At 43.1% G+C, this 19,545-nt stretch overlaps 1 protein-coding gene across 2 annotated transcripts in view; it reads right to left on the bottom strand.

The window, feature by feature from the left end:
* Positions 1-437: 437 nt before the first annotated feature.
* Positions 438-19,545, bottom strand: part of LOC124177997 — a 115,887-nt gene continuing 96,779 nt past the window's right edge. The window contains exons 5-8 of one of the 2 annotated variants that reach the window (XM_046561015.1): positions 10,532-10,671; positions 8,229-8,588; positions 5,231-5,946; positions 438-4,152 (exon numbers count right to left, since the gene is read on the bottom strand). In XM_046561015.1, the coding sequence (XP_046416971.1) occupies positions 3,825-4,152; positions 5,231-5,946; positions 8,229-8,588; positions 10,532-10,671 (1,544 nt within the window). In that variant the 3' untranslated portion in view covers positions 438-3,824. The remainder of the gene's footprint in view (positions 4,153-5,230; positions 5,947-8,228; positions 8,589-10,531; positions 10,672-19,545) is intronic. The other variant, XM_046561016.1, reaches the window with a different exon arrangement.

The raw sequence follows: 19,545 nt of genomic DNA, 5'->3' as shown, positions 1-19,545 counted from the left end.
CGAAGAAAACCTATGTAACATTTATTTGTTAGAGTTCAGTTTGTTAGTGTAAAATCATGCTGAACAAATTTACAATTCTCCATAATTTCCATCATAATAAGTGTTACGTTAACAAATTGTACCCTGACGAGAAAATGTCACATAGGTTTTCGTCATCATTTTTCCCGTAGAATCGGTGGGTTCCAACAACTGCAAGTAAATTAAGAAAAAATAGATACGTATATTTTATGTTTCCATTTTGCTATGAACGGAATATAGTTAGTTTCCTGCTACCCGATCCAGATTTTTCCTGGGCTTCAATGGGTTGATGAAAAATATGAACAAAGTAAATGAAATACGAATACTTCGACAAAAATGTTTAATTTTTTCCAATCACCGGGTACTTTTTTGATGTAAGATCAGGTGAAGTAAAAAAAAAAAAGAAGAAAATTCATGCGTCTTCTAGGGCCATTATTTTTCATAGCTAGAAAGTGAACCGGACCTTTCCCTTGACGGTCTTAGGATATCAGATTTTCAGGCAGGGGCGCAATTTCAGTACTTGCTATATGAGTTATTTTCATCCGATACGCCACTGAATGCACTTCATTGTTTATTGCCGTTCCATTACTCGCAATCAGCTTGTTTTCATGATTAGCCTTAACAACTGAGATGGTATATTGTAATTGGATTGACTGTGTGAATTTTTCTATTAATATGATACCAGTATTACGACTTGGCTACTACATCAAACCTGAAGTACGTTTCTTTTCATTCTATGCCGTAATTATACCTATTAGGAAGAAAGTTAGGCCCAGGATACTCGGCAAATAAGTATTGCCTTATTAAGTATTCGCAAGCAATGAACGTTATTGTTCTGGAACAGTTTATGAATATCACTGTCAATTTATATTTGATTTCGTCCTCTAGGAATAGTCATTTATTTTTATTTTTTTTATTTCAGTTCGTTTTTCATAATTAACAATAAATTACCAAACACCGTCACGGGTGGACGGTTTCGTGAAATTAAACCTGCGAATATGCTATGTCTAAACGTGTGTTTCAGAAGCCGAACATGTAAATCAATAAAGGTCCATCTTAACTGTTATGGAATGAATATAATCAATATCGCAATTTCTCGGGGAGGGGGGGTCGATCGAAGCGGAAAGTATATTTATCGAACATGCGCGTGTAATAGTTATTTCGCAAACTTGGATCACGTGTGCAGGTGTCTTCAAACTTGCTTTTTTTTGTATATTGAGTTTCTCTATTCGCGAAACGATGCGTGCACCTTATTGTTAATCGTACAATCGGAGTTACAGCTCTCATGCCAGGTTGAGCATCGTCTCCTGCTACGATTATCCCAACTTCAAATAGGTATCATTTGTTTCTACAACGTTTGGGATGGCCGTGGCGGGATACGATGCTCAAACTGTGAGTGCTGTAACTCTGGTGGCTTCATTAAGGCGCATGCATCGTTCCGCAGCAAAACAAACTCACTGTGCGTCCAATCAGTTAGGAAGGTTCATCACCTGTGAAATACGTTTCCTCTAATAAATCAGTCTGTTGAAAAACAGTGAACGATTAAATAAAATCAGTCCAGGTACGTCGGCAGCTGTCTCCGTAATACGGATGTCAACATTTTTCGTAGGGGACAATTTCTTTAGCTGTCAGAGGCTGTAAGAAAAATATCAATTAGTCCAAAATGGTGATAATATGCTCAAATATATGACAGCAGGTATAACGAGTATATTCCAATGTTTGTGCTCCAATTCCAACAAGCTCAGGGAAATCGTGCTGGGGTTACGAAACATTCAAAACATTATGTGTACTGTCGTAGGCGACGTGCTTCTTCGATTGCTTGCGCAATGAATTTTGCATGGGATTTACTTGTGAACGGGCACTCCAAATTTGATGTAACTTTAACGTCGACTTGTTCCTATTATGACTAACCGACGTGAGTTTTTTTTGTGAATTTTGGTTTCATCTTCACCGAAGTTACGGAAACTCCAATACTTTCACTCGTTAATACGAGATCTACATTGTCGACGAAAGATAGCGCAGGTGATTGTATGCACAATACCTATCATATTTCACGTATGGCAACCCACATTGGTGGCTGGATCGAAACTCTGATGCTAAGATGTATGCGACAGTTTCAGTAACAAACAACCGACGGTATACTATTAAAAATTGACCGGCAATTTCTCTATAATATTACGCTCTTGGATATGCTTGACCTTTTCATTATTTAGAAAGAAAAAGATAAGTACGAGTTTCGCTCGCGTATATCAATTACGTGTAGAACACTGCATGACGTCGACCGAAAATTAAATGATAATCGTACTTTGATGTAAAAGAATCCTTTTATTAAGTAACAATTTTGTTTCACACAATATCTATGTTATCACGTAATTACAGTCGTTAGCATTGACAATCATTCGTTATACTCGGACGTGCCTATGAGACTCGCGGTAAGTGTGCAGATGCATTAAGTAAATAGTGCGCGATCAGATTTTTCTCCTAAAAAAGCCTCAGTTGTAGGAGTGTCGAATTTTACTATGATTACGAATCAGCCGTGAGTTACCAAACGAGTCACGCAATGCAAGATAGTCGATTTTGTCTTCGAATATCGCTCTTACGACAAAGTCCGTTACGGGTGAACCAGAACAATTCCAGGATCACCAAAAGTAGTTGCACACACGCAAAAGTGCATCCAGATTGAAAATGCATTTCCGAAACTGGAAGCGTATTTTTTGTACCTGTGGGATGAACGTGATTCTTCTGATCCAAATGTTGTTTCACGCGAAACAGCTCGTTTCGGCTGGAACATATGTCATGTCTCAATTTAACCTGAGACAAATGGTTGTATTAAAAACAAGATTTCAGCAAGTCTGTAAGTCAAAGTATGATTCCACTTTCGCCGAAACCCCAATAACTGAGAATTACAGGTTTGCAAGTTACGCACGGAGTGCTTGCATGTATGTTTGTGCCGGTACAAGTGGTTCACTCTGCCGAAATTGATCTGGTTCCGTTTAAGAGATTGAGATGAATCTGACGGTACGAGACCTGGAATAGATAAGTCCGCGTAGGTACACGCGAGGAACACAACCGCAAACAGTTTGTCGCAGCTCAGTGTCAGCGTCTGTAGGTTGTCATTAATATATACATATACATATGTACAAATATAGTACGACATATATATGTGTATATATAACAGATACCTCAGCTTATTACTTACGCACAGTTCGGCTATAGCTATATTTACAATTACATATACATCTATATAACCTTAACTATACAACTTTCCAGAAAAAGAACAATTCTTTTGCTGTCTATACATACATACATACATACACACATACATACATACATACATACATACATCTACACATAGGTATTAATACGGAAACGGACTAGCCACTATACCCACATCCGATTAAGACGTCCTGTATCTATTAAACCATCCGCCGATCGCAACTGTGAATCGAAGCGCATTTGATGAATAAAGTTTTCGCGTTTTTTCGCGTTTATTCGCGTCTTGGACGCCTCACCTTTGTCCCGGTTGCACTGCAGGCATTCGTCGTCCGCCTAGACTGACGACCGATTGTATCCGACGCCTTCACCGTTATTTTTGTATATTACTACATAGTCATTTATTGATAAAAATCTGTGAGATTGCACAAGCGTCGCTGCCGCCGCTGCTGTTGCTGCTGCAGCTGCTGATGATGATGATGATAAGGATGATTCTGGTTCTGGTTTTGATGATGCGGGTGAGGGTGTAGATGAGAATGCTGACTTTGGGACTGGTGATTGTAGAGAGCGTCCTCCGCCTGGGAGGGCTGGTGTCACTCGTGGGACTTTGAACTCGTCGTGTGATAACTGCCGCCAGCGGTAGCGACCAGGGCAAGGGGCAGCGGTGATCCGAGGGACGACGTGCCGTGCCCGTGGCCATGACTCTGACTGTGAGGATGGGGGTGAGTGTGGGAATGGGGATGGGGATGGGGGTGGGGGTGGGGGTGAGAGCCGACATGGGTCGTCGCGTGGGTTGTCAGAGATAGGGGGCTCCCGGACATCGAACCGGCCAACGACGCGAACACAGACGGCGCCGGGGAGGCCATCGTGGGACTGCCCATCGCAGCCGTCGGGGGGTTGATCCGTTTCTCCTTTTGTCGCCTGTAAACGAAACCACTTTGGTAATTACGATGCCACTTACGTTGTGTTATTATGTGTTTTATATATATATATATATATATATATATATATATATATATATATATATATATATATATATATATATATATATATATATATACATACAGGCCGTTATTCCTCACCATCCATAGAGTACTTGGGGGTGCTACAACTATAAGATTTGGTAGCCAAAGAGAAAGAGAAAGAAAAAGTGGGAGAGAGAGGGAGAGAGAGAGAGAGATGCCGTGGGTTTGACGCAAGATCAGGTGTCGACTGTCTAACGGATCTTGCGTATCCGATTTTGGTTCTAAAGCGTAATTTATTGAATACTGTCTATAAGTGTGGCTGACGAGGCGGCCAATTTTACTCACAGTTCGTATACCGCTTGGTTCTCTCTCTCTCTCTTTCTTTACTTCTGTCCAAAACCACTGGGGTTAAATCCTTGCCCTCCTTTGAATAAAAATTATTTCATTGAACACCCTACCAGCTATCACCTATCACATCCATTATATTTATTCCCATTTATACACGTATGTACAAGTATGCTGCCTGTTATGTTTTGCAGATATTTTCCCCTCAGTCTTATATGATGGCTTGCTATACTCTTTATATTATTACAGTAATATCACTGCTTCTACCGTAATCTCATTTGTACTTATGTTCAACTAACTCTGCCTTGCGGAAGTCATACTCTCTAAACTTTATTCTTTAGGTGTCACCTTATGTGCAGTTACGCCTTGCCTCGTAATTTTTGTATTCACTTGCCTTGGACTGCCTTGGGGGATATTTCCCATGGCTATGATAAACTCTGCTCTGCTCTTCTCTACTCTACTCTACTCTCTTTTCTTTTAATCCAGGGTTGGGAGGCCGTTGTTCAATCAATGACCGTGTATAAAATTCACGGAACGGTTAGACTGTTTCTTTCGTTTGTTCGGATTCCTCGGTAAATTCCTAAGCCTCGTAGTTACCACTCGCACGGGGGACATGTCAACGGGAAATATCTAAGCGGTGAGTGAAGTCGGAACTGATTTCATCGAATTCGCGAGTGTTTGCAGTTTACCTGTTACAGAACCAGACCCGGACGACTTCCTTCTCCATGGCAAGACTGTCGGCGAGCATGGTGATTTCTTCGGAGGTAGGTTTTGGGTTTTGAAGGAAAGCCTTCTCGAGGGCAACGCGGACGCTGGTCTCGATCGAGGTCCGCTTCTTCCGTCTTCTCCCGATCGCTTCAGGGGTGGTCAGAGGGTTCGAGAGGGAGTTGGGGTTGTTGAGGGAATTGTCCGCGTCTTCTAACCATTTCTGGAGCAACGGTTTCAGCTTGCACATATTTTTGAAGGAAAGGTTCAACGCTTCGAACCTTGAGATCGTCGTCTGGGAAAAGTCGTTCCCGTAAAGTTTTCCCATTGCCAGACCGACGTCACCCTGGGTGAATCCCAGCTTTATTCGACGCTGCTTGAAAGTTTTCGCGAACTGCTCGAGTTCCTCGAGGTCCGTAGTCTCCTCCGGCGACGGCTCCAGTCTCGTCGGTGCTCCTTTAACGGCAGGTGGGGTCCCAGGCGGAGGTGGCGATCTTTGCTGAGTCAAACCCCGCATACTTCCAACACCTCCACCACCACCTACGACTCCGATTCCTCCCCCGCCGCCAGGCCCAGTGCTTACTCCTCCTCCGCTGCTGCCGCCGGCTCCACCGCCACCACCGCTTCCGGCATTCTGTAGAGTTTGCTGCTTTTGCAATGCCTGTAACTGTTGCGCGGCCTGCGCTACTGCCTGCTGAACCTAAAACGTGCAATATCACATTACTTCAGGCGTATACGACGGCCGCAGACTGGCGGAACGTTCAACAGTCAGTCATGCACATTTGTTATTTATTGTAAAACTGATTCATCTTTAAAAATCGAGAGCGTCAACAAGCAAGGAATCCAATCCATCGTACCGCACTTGATTTGGTGAGTACGGATTGAGCCGCAAATTGTTGATTAGCGGTACAAAGAACTGTTGGTTGCCCGCCATGTATTGCCATATTTCACTCCCTTGGCACAGAGCCTCGGGCTGAATCTGCATTACCATTCTGATTGACTCACTCCAAAAACTAAATGTCTCTGAATTAATGTCCGCATACGTACGTTTACGTTCGTACATTTCACGGGCAAATAAGGTGTGACTTCGATACTGGTGGCATTTAGCACGGACGCTTGTACCAGTAACGCGTTCATTTCTTACCTACTCTTCATCACCTTTGGTGATATGAGAAAAGTATTGGTTTCGGTCGAACCATCACTTTTTATAATTTAAACGAATCTATACGCTTTCGGACCACTGGACTCCGAGCAACAGGTTTTTAGAAAAATGTCAGTCTGGACGCCGGTCTGTCTGTCTGTTCGACAAACTCTCGCGATGATCTCGGAAACGGCTCTGTGGAAAAATTTGAAACTTACAGGATTTTACAACGAAACGATGAGCATGAAAAATTGCCAAGTCCCGTTTACAATTTGAACTCCCGGCTATACCGGAAATAAATCTAATTTCAATGTTTTAACGACAAAACTTTTTTCTCGTTTCCCTTATTACTTTGTCTTAAACAAATGATTTTTCCCCTTGGATTGTATATTTATTTAAAAAAATTATTGACGAATTTCTTTGGTTTTCAGGCAGTTTTTTTCCAACCTTTTTTTTTTAGTACCTTTCACTTGGCTGCCAAGTTCTATCAGTTTTGGACTCTTCACTCGGCCGTTTTCAAGATCATTGTGGACGTTCGTCGGCCAGTCCGATAGACTCTTCCCTTTTCATGGTGATGAAAAGGGAAACGAGAAAACTGTTTTTCCTGCATGTTTCAACGTTCTACGAAACAATTTATACGATTGCGACCTAGGGCTCCACAATAATTGCCTTGCAGTCTGGCAGTGAACTCGATTTTTCGTAATCTTAGGCTAGTTATAATCATCGGTGATAAACTCGAGGCCCCTCTTCACTGACTAATGGCGATTCAACTCTCGCATATACGGTCTATTGTTCACCGGGAAAGTAACATATTTTTATCAAGATTCATATTCTCGCAACACTTGACACGAGAACAGGTTCATCTCGATAGAAACACCAGTACGGATCCTACCTAACAAATCGGTGCAGGACTCTATTCTCGTTCCTTCGGTACCTGAAAGTTTTCACCTTGGAGGTTTCCCCACTAAACGACCGGATAACGGATTGACGCGTGCCGCATTATTGTAGACGGCTGACGAGTCACCCTTCAAAGAGTGGTCGCGTGTCCTTTAGACAACAAAATTAAGACGAACACCTCTGTGCATTCTAGACCTTCTAGCTCGGCATAGAATTAATGGCGGTGCGCCCTAACAGAGGTCGCGGCAACCCTTCGTGCAGAGGCCCTTGAAAGGCGAAAGCCGGTGCGAACGTCCAGGGTCGCGTGTTCCGAACGTGTCACGCTTTATATCCCGAAGAACACCGAGCTCGCGAGGGAACCTTTCGTCGATTGGAAAGGGGTGCAAGCCAGGATCAATGGAGTCTCGGAATCTTTTGTCGATTCATTACAATTCGAGGCGTGACATTCAGGGCATCGCCAAAGCAGCCTTAACCTAGGCCCATACCGTGATCATCTCAGTCGATGTGCTCAACAATACGACACGACGCGACGCGGCGAGGCACCTAATAAAGAGCGAGGAGGCATCAGCGTGGAAATCGGATCGACGAAGACCAGAGGGGTGTATATACGCGAGAAATATTTCCGTAACTCACTGTACCTGGCACGCGCTCAATTTTCTGCCCTTCGTGTTTCTTTGACACCCGGAAGGGACCGCAAGTGTAACTGTATTGCCGAATATTAAGAACCCTTCGAAAACTTTTCGAGTCCCGTGCCGGTGTTCAAGTTTCAGCTCCGTCGTATGAAAAATGCTGAACGTTATACCTTGAGAGCCCAACGACGAACGTTGTTTAATGAAATCTACTTATGACGAAAAATTTCACGTTACAATAGGCGAGGCTCTCTAGAATGCTGCTTATTCAGTTGAATCGAGTAATCGATCTATTTTCCTCGTGTCGTTGCGTACCTGATTCCTAAGAAAGAACTGCGCCTGTGCCGGAAGTTGGCCAGCAGTTGCCGGATTGGCCTGTTGGAAGAGCGCGAATTGTTGTAGCTGTTGTTGCAGGGTGTGCTGCTGCTGCTGGAGGGTTGAAGCCAGTGCCTGGATCTCCTGCGAGCTAAGCGCTCCGAAAGAATTGTGCATTAACATTTGCTGGCCAACGAGTTGAGCGGCCAGAGCCGCCTGAGAACCCGATCCATGGCTGGTCCCGTTGTTGGCATTGGTACCCGCGTGACTTCCGGTTAGCTGACTGCTGACCCCGGAACTTGGAGATGACGCGCTCCCGCTTGTCCCTCCGCTGCTGTTCCGTTGCGAAACATCCGTAACCTAAAAAATTGTCGGTTTTAGCGCTCGTAGGAAAGAGTTTTACGGGTATGCAGTTGGGTCCAATTTACGCTTACTGACGGGTTCACGAAATTATACGGCGAGAGTCAGAAGGAACTCGATCCAGATGTGATTCAAGAAATTACGATTCGCGTAGTTTGTTGGACATGCATATGACACTTGGAGAAAAAAAAATTTCAATCCGTTCTCAATAGTATTTTTGCGTCCAAATCAGCTCTATTCCTGAAAAGTTATTGTAACGTAGTTATGTTCACACCCGCTATACACCCTTACACTCTGATGTTGATACTTTTGTTCATCCACTATCGCATGTTTGATCATTAACAATTTGTCTGCGCATGTACGGTTAACGCGTCAATCAGTATTATTGTAAGAACCGTCTCAGTTTTTACTTCAAACTAGAAACACGTGTTTAGATTAAATAGCATTTTCCCTGCCCTATTTATTTTTGCCTGTTGGATCGCTTAATTGTGCTCACGACCCTCATTCATTTGCGTTGTAACTCGAGTCATACAACACTGGTGTCATAAGCATGATTTGACTTTATGTATTACAGCACGAAGGTTTATCCTATTGACTAGCATTTCGGAAGTAAGGATTGTTTCAGAATACTGAGACAGCTTGAACATTTCATAAATTCTAGGACGGAATGGGGCTGAAATTATGGTGCTGCTGTTTGCTCCATTATTAAGAAATCGGTCGTTCCAGGTAGCTTGAAATTATGTGAATTCCGAAAAATGAAAAAAGCTGGTCACCCTTGAAAGTTCGTATATCCTGTTCGCATGTAATTGTTACTGGGTAGTTTGTTGGGTTAAAAGCGCTGAATACTGCGCTGTTCTGCAATATTAGCACCATGTAATACATGAAATTAACTATGAGGAAATCATGCCTGTATAAATGTACAATATGGAAGATTCTTGCAGGTTGCATGTTTTCCATTGTATCGTAACTAAATTTTTTCACTACCTCAACTCCATCGGTTGCGAAATAACGCTCGATCACTTACGAGTGTCATACAAATATAGTCGCCTGATTATAGCCCATATGTAACGGTATGTGGCATCACTATTAACAACTTGTAATCGTTTCGTAATCGCTCGTGTACTTCTCATAATATGCCAATATTACGAGTCATGAAATTCCGTCCTTTTAAAAATCTCAGGTACGAAGGTATCCATATGAAATTTCACCCTGACCTTCTTTAATACACGTTCCTGTATTTTATAGGTTAAACGAATAAATCATCAGATATGAAATGTATAGAACATCTGGAGGATAGTTTGATTTATCCCGTCAACGATTTTGGTCATACGTACCTATAAGCGGACGTGAGACGTGCTTTGCTCGTCGGTTCTGTTGTATGAAACCATGGGCTGGTTTCGAATGTGAAAAAAGGTTTTTTTATACTCGCAGAGTATCAGAGTTTCTTCGATTTCTCGCAATAATACAGTTCGCGAGTTCGCTCATATATTTGGCGTGTTTTGCCAACTGTTCATATCGACATTATTACTTTCGGCATTTTTTGGGTATGGCAAGTTGCACGAATTGATCATTCACGGCACAATATTCAAAATTCTGAAACTGTATCACGGACATAATATTGTCCACATCCCGAGTACTCAGACCGGCTATAGGGGAAGCGAATATTTTATCAAATTATGCCGGTTAAATTACAACTTGCGGGAACGGGATCTTTCCGTATACGTGATATAATTATTATAGTCGGGTTTGTTGCAAGAAATTAAAAAAAAAAAAAAAAAATCATATAGTGAATCGTCATTATAATTATTAGGTACAGCCTTGTCATGATTTACGCCTGCTAAATCAGATACGTGCATCGCCCAAGTCCCGTGGAACGAAGGGAGAAAAGCGGGGAAAAAACATGAAGTAATGATAAAACTGTTGTAAATACTTGGATGACTTACCAAATTAAGGGCCTCGCGGTCAGAGTCAAGGGAGTCTTGATCAAGGTTGGCAGACTCGTGAACGTCGCGAACATCGCTGTCGATGCTTCGATCGTCCCCGCTTAGATCCGGTCCGTCGACGTCACCGTGAAGATCGGCATCTGCAAACAACGCGTTCAGTGAAATAACTGTGGTCACGAGTTACGGCCTGTCGACGATCGCAGAAAAAGTAGGGGATTGCAATTGAAATTTTCAGTCACGACAGAATACGCGTAACACAATAATCCGTACAATTGTTGTTGTTCTGAGCCCGTAGCTTCCGCCGGAAACGAGTTGGTGTATGTTGCGTTTTGTGCGTAGGCGTACTCGTTGCGCGCAAACGAATATCGGCGAATATCATTCTCGACTTTTCGAGGAAAACCATCCTCCAAACACGAGGCACTTTTCAACAGTTTGTTTCTTTCTCTCTCTCTGGTTTCCCGTACCTTTCGTTTTCTCAAAATCACATTTGGAAGCCGTTTAAGCCCTGGAGAGCAGCGACAAATTGAAAACTGGAAAAAATAAAAACACCACCAAACAACCCCGTTCTTAGGTGACATGAAAATTCACCCCGTCACTTGATTTTCATATTATGTACTCGAATTCGATTGTCCGATAGAGAAAAACGAAACACAGAGAAAACTGTACAAGGATACTGATAAATCGGGCATTTTATTTCCCATCCTATCGTGATCTTTGTTTCCCTCCTCCTTCCGTTAAGTAAAAAACGAATCCGATTATTTCACGAAACCAAAATTGATACGTTATTCGGTAACGATGAAAATTCAGGCGCACTAGGTCAGGCCGTGGGGTTGGAATTTGGAAATCTGGTGTCGAGACGGACGACGGTGCAGTTGATCGTGCGGCGTGCGTCAGCCGATTGAGGGCATGACGCAACGCTGCGTATCCCAGCGGATGGCTTGGCCCTAAGGGTTTCCATTTCCCCCCACCAAGTATGAAAAACCTTTCTTCCCCTCCTCAACTGGCGCGGTTGCCGCGTCTTTCTCGGCGGTTGAAGATACGCTCGTCGGTGATTGGACAGGGCTCAAAATCATCTCCGGGTTGCCCCATTGGTTGGATAGAGCGGCGAACCCTTTAGATGGCGAAACGCGATTAGGCCTCTTTCACCACCCTCCCCCTCCCCCTCTCCCCATTTCTCGTCTCCTTTCCTCCCAGCCCCAACTCTCCCCCTTCGTTTAGCCTTTAAAAAACTACCCTTCAAACATCGATCATCACCGCGGAATGCCTTCTCTGCGCCCTTATATATGTATACATATTTCGTGCAACGTTGCAAACCGGGCTTACTCTTTGCCTACCGATATGCCTATGTCGTACCACTATACACTCAGATGGGTGTTTAACGCTTATGCTACTGTGCGTTTATGTATAATATCATAGTCAACCGCCATCGGTGCCATTCAGGTGTTGGAATGCAGGGTCAAACCGTGCGTATGATATTTGCGTGTGGTCATTAGGAAATTAATGAGGAGGAAGAAAGAAGCTGATTTTCACTTTATGATCAATATCTAGCAATGTGTTGTATCGAAACAAAGCGGTTGTACGCATAAGAGGGGTAAAATCGCATGATAAATTGCATAGAGTTGGTTAAGAATTCTCATGTGCCAGCAGAGTCGAGACATTGCAAATGGAGCAAAGATCAATACTTGTACACATGGTTATGCCACAGTCGTGTAATCTAGTAGGTAGGTACAATACCTATCTATGAACTGACAGCAACAGCTAACGTGTCAAAAACTATCAAGATTCGCCGAGAGCGATGGATACGAGAAAGTTTCAAAAAGCTCTTCAACCGAATATTTCATAGTTATCCGAGGCATCCAACTCGTCCGAGCCCTCCGCATTAACCGATATTATCCGCGCATATTCAGATAAAAACTAAATACTCGAATAAAACGGACGTCACGTTTTCACGATTGTACGTCTTTTCAAACAATGTTACGTTTCATAATTGTTTACCGTATTGCCCGAGATTTCACCCATCCGGGGTAGCCTCTCCTCATATTAACTCCGATAAACGAGGTTCTATCGTACTGTCGAAGTCCTACGTCACACGGCTAATGCGTGTGTAACGATAGGTATACGTATTTAAATCAAGCGACGTGAAATTTCAGTATAAGTAGATAGCAGACAATCACTTTGCCTCGCGATCAGGGACGAAATGTAATTACAGAAATTAAGGCGAGACAAAGAAAGGAATACTTCGGTGCGGTATACTCTGGTGGAAAGATGGAGGAATGACTTGTAACTAGGATATTCACACGTGCGTACATCGTCGAAAAGCAAGTATGCTATGCGTTGTGTCCGCGGCCTATCCCCACAAAACGTTGACAGGTAAAAATTATACGGGCGAGTTTGCTAGATCTTCTCAGGACGAGGGTGTAAGAGCGAACCTGCAGGGCCGTTACGGCGGCGCAGCAGCGGCAGCGACGGTTTTGGGGCAACATCCGTGTATATTCGTGAAAGATTTTTTCCTTCGCTTTTTTCCCTTCTCCCTTTTCCGCTTTCCTACCTGGCAGATTCCCCCGAAAAATCGTAAAAAAAAAAAAAAAAAGAAACCGCCGCTGTGCTACGTGGCCAGGCTGCACAGGTATGTTTCCCAAAAGTGCATTAACTAGTCGAGCTAGGTATGGGCCGATAGCTTGAGCCCTGCCGGCAGAATGGCCATGGTAGGGTGGCTAACGTGGATAGTTCGGGTGGGTTGACAGAAGGGCCGGTTACGTACGATTTTCGAGGTTCTGCCTATAACATGATTCTACAGGAGGAACATCAAAAGCAGAAGTAGGGAGCAGGTATAACGCGAAATTTGCATCACAAGCGCTGCACCTTTTTAGAATTACGGTAACGTACGCTTTTTCGTCCTGTCTGCCTTCCCTCCTTTCATTCCCCAAATTTTTTTCTATACTTTTTTCATTTTCCTCACAGATTTCGTGAGAAACGGGTGAGAACCCACTAGCTCTCTCTCTCTCTTTCTATTTCAGATATTTAAAAAAAATTCGTCATCTTCACTTTCACATTCAATCACGGACCTTTTTTTCACAGTCGCACACTTTTCCGCAACCATTCGTTTAGGATAGAATCGCAAGGATTTCTGCATGGATCCTATCGGATGAAAGATTTTCTCCTAGCCCAGAATTTATACCCTTCGTAGAAATTTTCGTAGTACTTACGCAATGCGCGCGTCCGTGGGAGAAAATCAGAATCAATTACAAATGTGTTGGCAGACCTTCAGATACATTTCAACGCATGGGCGTCAGTGTGAACGTTGAATGGATATTTTTCTTTTTACCAGGTGTAACGATGAAGATATGATGAGGTAGAAAAACCGTTGGAAACGGCTTTATTCTTCGTCGTGTCTCGCTCTACTCCGGGCCTCGACTTGTATAGATTTGCGGCAAGTCGCAGACGGACATTTTTGAGAGAAATCCGCGATCTAACGGGCGCGGTCGATAGGTGATGGAACAGGCATATGGCTCAAGTCCGCTTACCGACAGTCGCAAATGTTGCGGGGAAATGTGTTTCGGTTTCTTGCATCACGATTCTGAATTGATTATCAGGGAGTTTCGTAATGACATCTCATCAGGTAGCCAACATCATAGTTTTGTCAGAAGTGGTAACAATCAGACACTGAAGACTGTTAATTCCTTCACACATGCCATGCACGCATGCCTTGTATACATACTCATAAATATCACGAAAACTTTGATCTGCCTCGCATAATTATCTGCGGTAGGATATTCCACGGGACGTATTTGTTTTTTCTTTTTACTTTTCATCGGCTTTGGTGATATAAGAAGAAGAGTATTAGTTTCTGTCGAAAATCACTTTTTCTAATTTAAACGAATCTTAACGTTTTCGTACCTCTAGAATTCGAATAACAGGTTTTTAGAAAAATGTCGATATGTGTGTCGGTCTCCCGGTCTATCCGACAAATTCCCGCAATGATCCCGGAAACGGCTTGATGACAAGATCTAAAGCTTACGTAATTTTTCATCGAAATGATGGGCTTGAAAAATTGCCACATTCCGTTCAATTTCAACTTCCAGTTCTACCTGAAATAAATCGACTTTCAATCCTATTACCAACAAACGTATAATTTTTTCGCCTCATTAGTTTTTCTGAATAAACGATCAGGTTCTTTTACAATTTGTGGGTGTATTTAAAAATAATGACAAATTTTTTGTTTTCCAGACAAAAAAAATTGTAATTAAAAAAAAAAAAAAGAAAACTTTTTCATTTGGCTGCCAAGTCCTATCAGTAGCTGATTATTCACCCGACCGTTTGCAAAATCATCACGGAAGTTTGTTGAACGGACCGACAGAGTCTTTCCTTTATATGTTGATGAAAAGTATTGCGAAAAAACTCTTCTTCCGACTAGTTTCACTTCTCATCGTCGCAGCTGGGCCGGCAGACTTAAATTCAGCAGCTTTACTCGTCTAAGACTGCAGTTTTGAGGCGGCAAAGTGAGAGAACGGTGACGCAGTAAATTACAAAAAATTGTCAAACGGCCGATAGATATCCCCTGCAGCTAGTTAAGCGAACGCTGCGCTTAACTGGATCGTGGATCACCATCGACGATGCTCTTGCCTTCGTGCTTCATCCCTCCCCGTGTGATTATTAATGTATTTCTCAACGTTTCCCCGCCTTCGGTGCGAGAAACCAATTCACGGCACGAGGCTGCAAAGCTGCTGGAACGAGGCAGAAACGCGCGGCGGCAACAGGCAGATGCAGTAGGCACACTGGTTGGCCATTGTGTCGAAGAACTACACACCGGCGCAAACACCTAACCGCCACCTCCGCACCAACAACATTGACACCTACGTGGCCACCCTATACTGGGTACCTGTGTGTAATACGTGTGCGTAGAATATGTATACGTCTGTTCGTTGGTATACAGTTTAATAGGTTCACTCTTGAAACAGGCGTTCGATCCGTATAACGGTACATGCAGGAGCTATTTAGATCTATACATTTCGATCGTTTCCTCGATCGACCACCAAGCCCTGCGTTCCATGCAGGTTTCTGGGATTTCGTGAATTTTCCTAACGGTCATATTTGAGGAATTTTATTAGACATGTCAGAGAGATATTTCGATGGACGCGAGTTTCCCAATGCCTAGTGTCTTTTTCAAGTAGAATTGGATTTACCGTCAAAACTATCTCACCTGTTGTCAGTCTTTATTCAGCATACGAGTTTTCACCAATTGGTTACGTTAATCCAACAGTGCAATGTCGATCGCTCGCACGCAGTATGAAAATGTACAAGCCGGGTTTTCCTCAATCTGAAAAACAGGGTCAGGAAGTGCAATATGTATCGGTGACAACAAGCGACAAGGAAGCGATTACCGTTGAGAAAAAGGAGAAAAAGCAAGTAAGTGAATCAAAATGATGGAAGTCTGGGCATCGTTGGGGTGATGTAACATACGAGGTACCATGTTTAGCCCCTGCCCAAAAATAACGGAACATTCGTTTATAATGTATCTTCATATAAGGGGTGGCGAAGGGGTGCAGATGAACTGGATGAAAACCGGAAAGAGAGAAAAAGAAGTAGGAAAAGGGAGGCTTTTATGCCTGCGAGGGGATAGCTGAGAGAGGGAGAGAGAGAGAGAGAGAGAGAGAGCGAGAGAGCTAGATACGGGAGTTAACGGCAAGGGGGGTCTTGGTCGCGTGCCGGTTTGGCGGCAAACTAAGGCCCGCTGCTTGATTCACCTTTCCCACAGCCGCCGCGGGCACGCGTTCAGGAGTTCCTGTCAAGGTTCCGGATATTCACGTATGTGTTTCCTGCGACTTGGAAAAAGGCATCCCGGATGTACTGTCCAGAAAGCTTGTGCCTTTAGACCCCGACTGGCCACAAATTAAAAAAGACCCTGTCAAATTATTACAAAAGAAGAGGCTGATGGTGAAATTTGATGCATAAACTTGGAAAATTGTCGCATTCGAAACTAATTCTATCGCAGCGGTATACGGTTCTACAATTTTTGCACTAACGAAATATAAGGTGCTTCAAACTTTCGTAAGCATCCACCTGTATAGTACAGTTCGTAACCTGCACTGACATATTTTTGAATTCTTGAGGATCAGTCGATCACAATTTCAAAATTGTCCAAATACATTTTGTTCTGTATAAGAATACTCAACCAATGCAGGATAGCGAGTGTTTATTGCGAACTGACCCAGCGGGATGCACGGAAGAACGTAATTCTCGGCTGGATTTTTCACAAACGATTATCACTCCATTTCGCAACCGTTGCTGTCTCTCCGCTGATTATTACTGGCAAACGCCCTTGATGAAGTTGGACAACGAGTGAACGATTAATCAATGAAATAAAATGATGGTGGCAACCGCAGCGAAGGCGGGGGTGTTTTGTCGGCGCTTTATCCAGTTGTCACAATCTCAGCAGTAAATTTCCGATAAGGAAATGGGGCTATGCATATAAAACAAGGCGTATGTGTATAGGTATAGGTGGGTGAATGCATGTGTATATTGGCACCATCCATCGCGGAGCCCCGAAACTCCATTTGGCAGTGGCATACATCGGGTCAATTTAGAATTTGCACCCTTGGCTGGCCGCAGGGTTGGCAGTGATGTATGGTGAGCGCGGCGGCCAAGAATACTGACCGCTTCTGCGTGCAGAGCGCCGCTTTTCCTTTCCATCTACAGGTCTTTTCCAAACCGTGTACCGGGAAGCGATCATTCCTGAATCGAAGCTTCGAATAAGGAATGCCGTCAGCTTCTTGCATCGGTCGTGCACGTAGTTTCGCAGGGGCCACGGCTGGAGAAGGGGATATCTAACCACCCCAAGACGCGACCTATTTGAATATGAGAAATTTGAAATTCGGCCAACGTAGCGGCGGACAGTGATTGCCACGTTTGGTAAGCCGGTCACGCCGCTTTCTCGCGTCATACCCGTCAAAAACCTGCATCCTCGTGCCTAGAGCGGTTCTCCCACCACCCCTCCGAAAAACTAGCAGCAGAATTCCTTCTATGGTACTTTTTCTGTGCCGGCCTTTTTTTTTTTTCATTTTGTCCATCACTACGCACGAAGGTGGATGTTTTAATTAGATTTGTCTTTCCCGTAGAGTAAACTGTAAACTGTATGTATTTTAATATGTATTTTCACATGCCGGCTTCGTCACCAACAGGTGGAAATATTACGTTACGTACTCTACGACGAGGTCTCTGTTAATAATCCATGTAAGTCAAAGTCGGATCACATTATTATCGATGGCGATAGACGAAGACAAGTTTTCAGTTACAATCAGTGGATGTGTACCTACACCTACCGAAACATTTCATCATCCACCCTGCATAACACAGCCACTCGATCTGTTCTTTACAAGCACATGCAGCGCATCCGTAATCTGATCGGAAAGGAGTCGGTAAGGTCGAAAGAACGTCGACTGTCCCGATTTGAAATGCAGTGAGTTGGATAGAAGTTGGCATCCGCTTAGCCATCGTTCGCGGTCAGAGGTGAGTGCATAGACAAGATAGGAGGAGGTATCGGTCAACTGCGTGAAAAGAGATGAGATTCGCGAAGGACGTTGCACAGCTGAGAGCTTTTTGATCAATGGTTAATGTCGCTTCCGACGAATGAGCGAACAACGAACATGCGCCGAGCATCGTCATGACCTTACAATCGCCTGTTTTTGATATAACCATAGAAATGAAATATTATAAATTATATACATATAAATAATATATATATATATATATATATATATATATATATATATATATATATATATATATATATATATATATATATATATATATATATATATATATATATATATATATATATATATATATATATATATATATTGCCGTTTGTTATTTTTATATATATACACAGACACACGCACACACACACACACACACACTCGGGAAATGGAAAGCACTGCAGGGATTCGATAAGCCGAGGGCATTTCACACTCGAGTTGAGATTCTATCGCACAGCGCGAAGGAGGCGTCGGCGCCGTCACCGTCGCGTTATTTAACCGTCTGAGTTCGCAACCCCTGGATCACACCACGCTACACCTATACCATGATACAAGAGCCTGGGCTTGGACTGCAGGGTGCTCGTCGTCCCGTAAAAACCTCTTTCTCTCCTGGTATTATATGCGTGTATGTATGTATAATACCTATGTACGTATAACTAGGCGTCTGTTAGTACACGGACGAAAATGTTAGGAGGAATGCATCACTGGACTAACTGTAGCGAGCCATTGATAGACGAAGTGGCAGAGGAGGATCGCGACACACGTTGTAACGATGTTAAACACATCTGGTATATGCATACACGCTTGTGGTGCGCGTATCCGGTTGGGCGTACAACGTTCGTCCAATAATCTATAGAGGAATGTAGATACTTTTCATTGGTCGGAATTTTTACTCATACTTGAAATTAAGACAGCTTTAATTTTGATTCTACTCATACCGCGTATGTTGAACATTATTTAAGTCGGTTCTCTAAGACGCTGCACCCCTTAAAATTGGCGATCACTGTGAATAACGTGAGACATGGATATCTTTACGAAGTCATATCACTATATGTTAAAATCGTACATATCAACGCAAATGAATAGTGCTAATTCATAATGTTAAATGCCTCTTGTAAAATTTGGGGATCGTGTACGTCAGAGAGCTGCACAAAGGGCATTCCAAACCATCGTAACCTGCGCGCCATGACTACCGCCGTTTGAAATTTTCAAGGAGAGTATCAGACCTCCGGATCATGGATTTTGCTAAAGCATCTAGGTGTGTTTTTTTTTTTTTTTTTGGCTCGAAATACGAAACTTGTAATGTCCGTCCGTTAGGCCTTCCTTTGCTCAGTTCACAAAAAATCATGATGTCGAAAATTTTAAACTTTGCTGTGGCGCTGGAATAATAATATACATATAGGTTTACACTTGAATATATAAGAGTATGTCATCGAAACCGGAATAGGGGATAATGAAATTTAATATTTAAGGCAAAAC

Source organism: Neodiprion fabricii, chromosome 3 (assembly GCF_021155785.1).
Source record: "Neodiprion fabricii isolate iyNeoFabr1 chromosome 3, iyNeoFabr1.1, whole genome shotgun sequence".
Lineage (NCBI taxonomy): Eukaryota > Metazoa > Arthropoda > Insecta > Hymenoptera > Diprionidae > Neodiprion > Neodiprion fabricii.
Note: the sequence above shows the minus strand (reverse complement) of the source record. Positions and strands in the feature narration are given on the sequence as shown.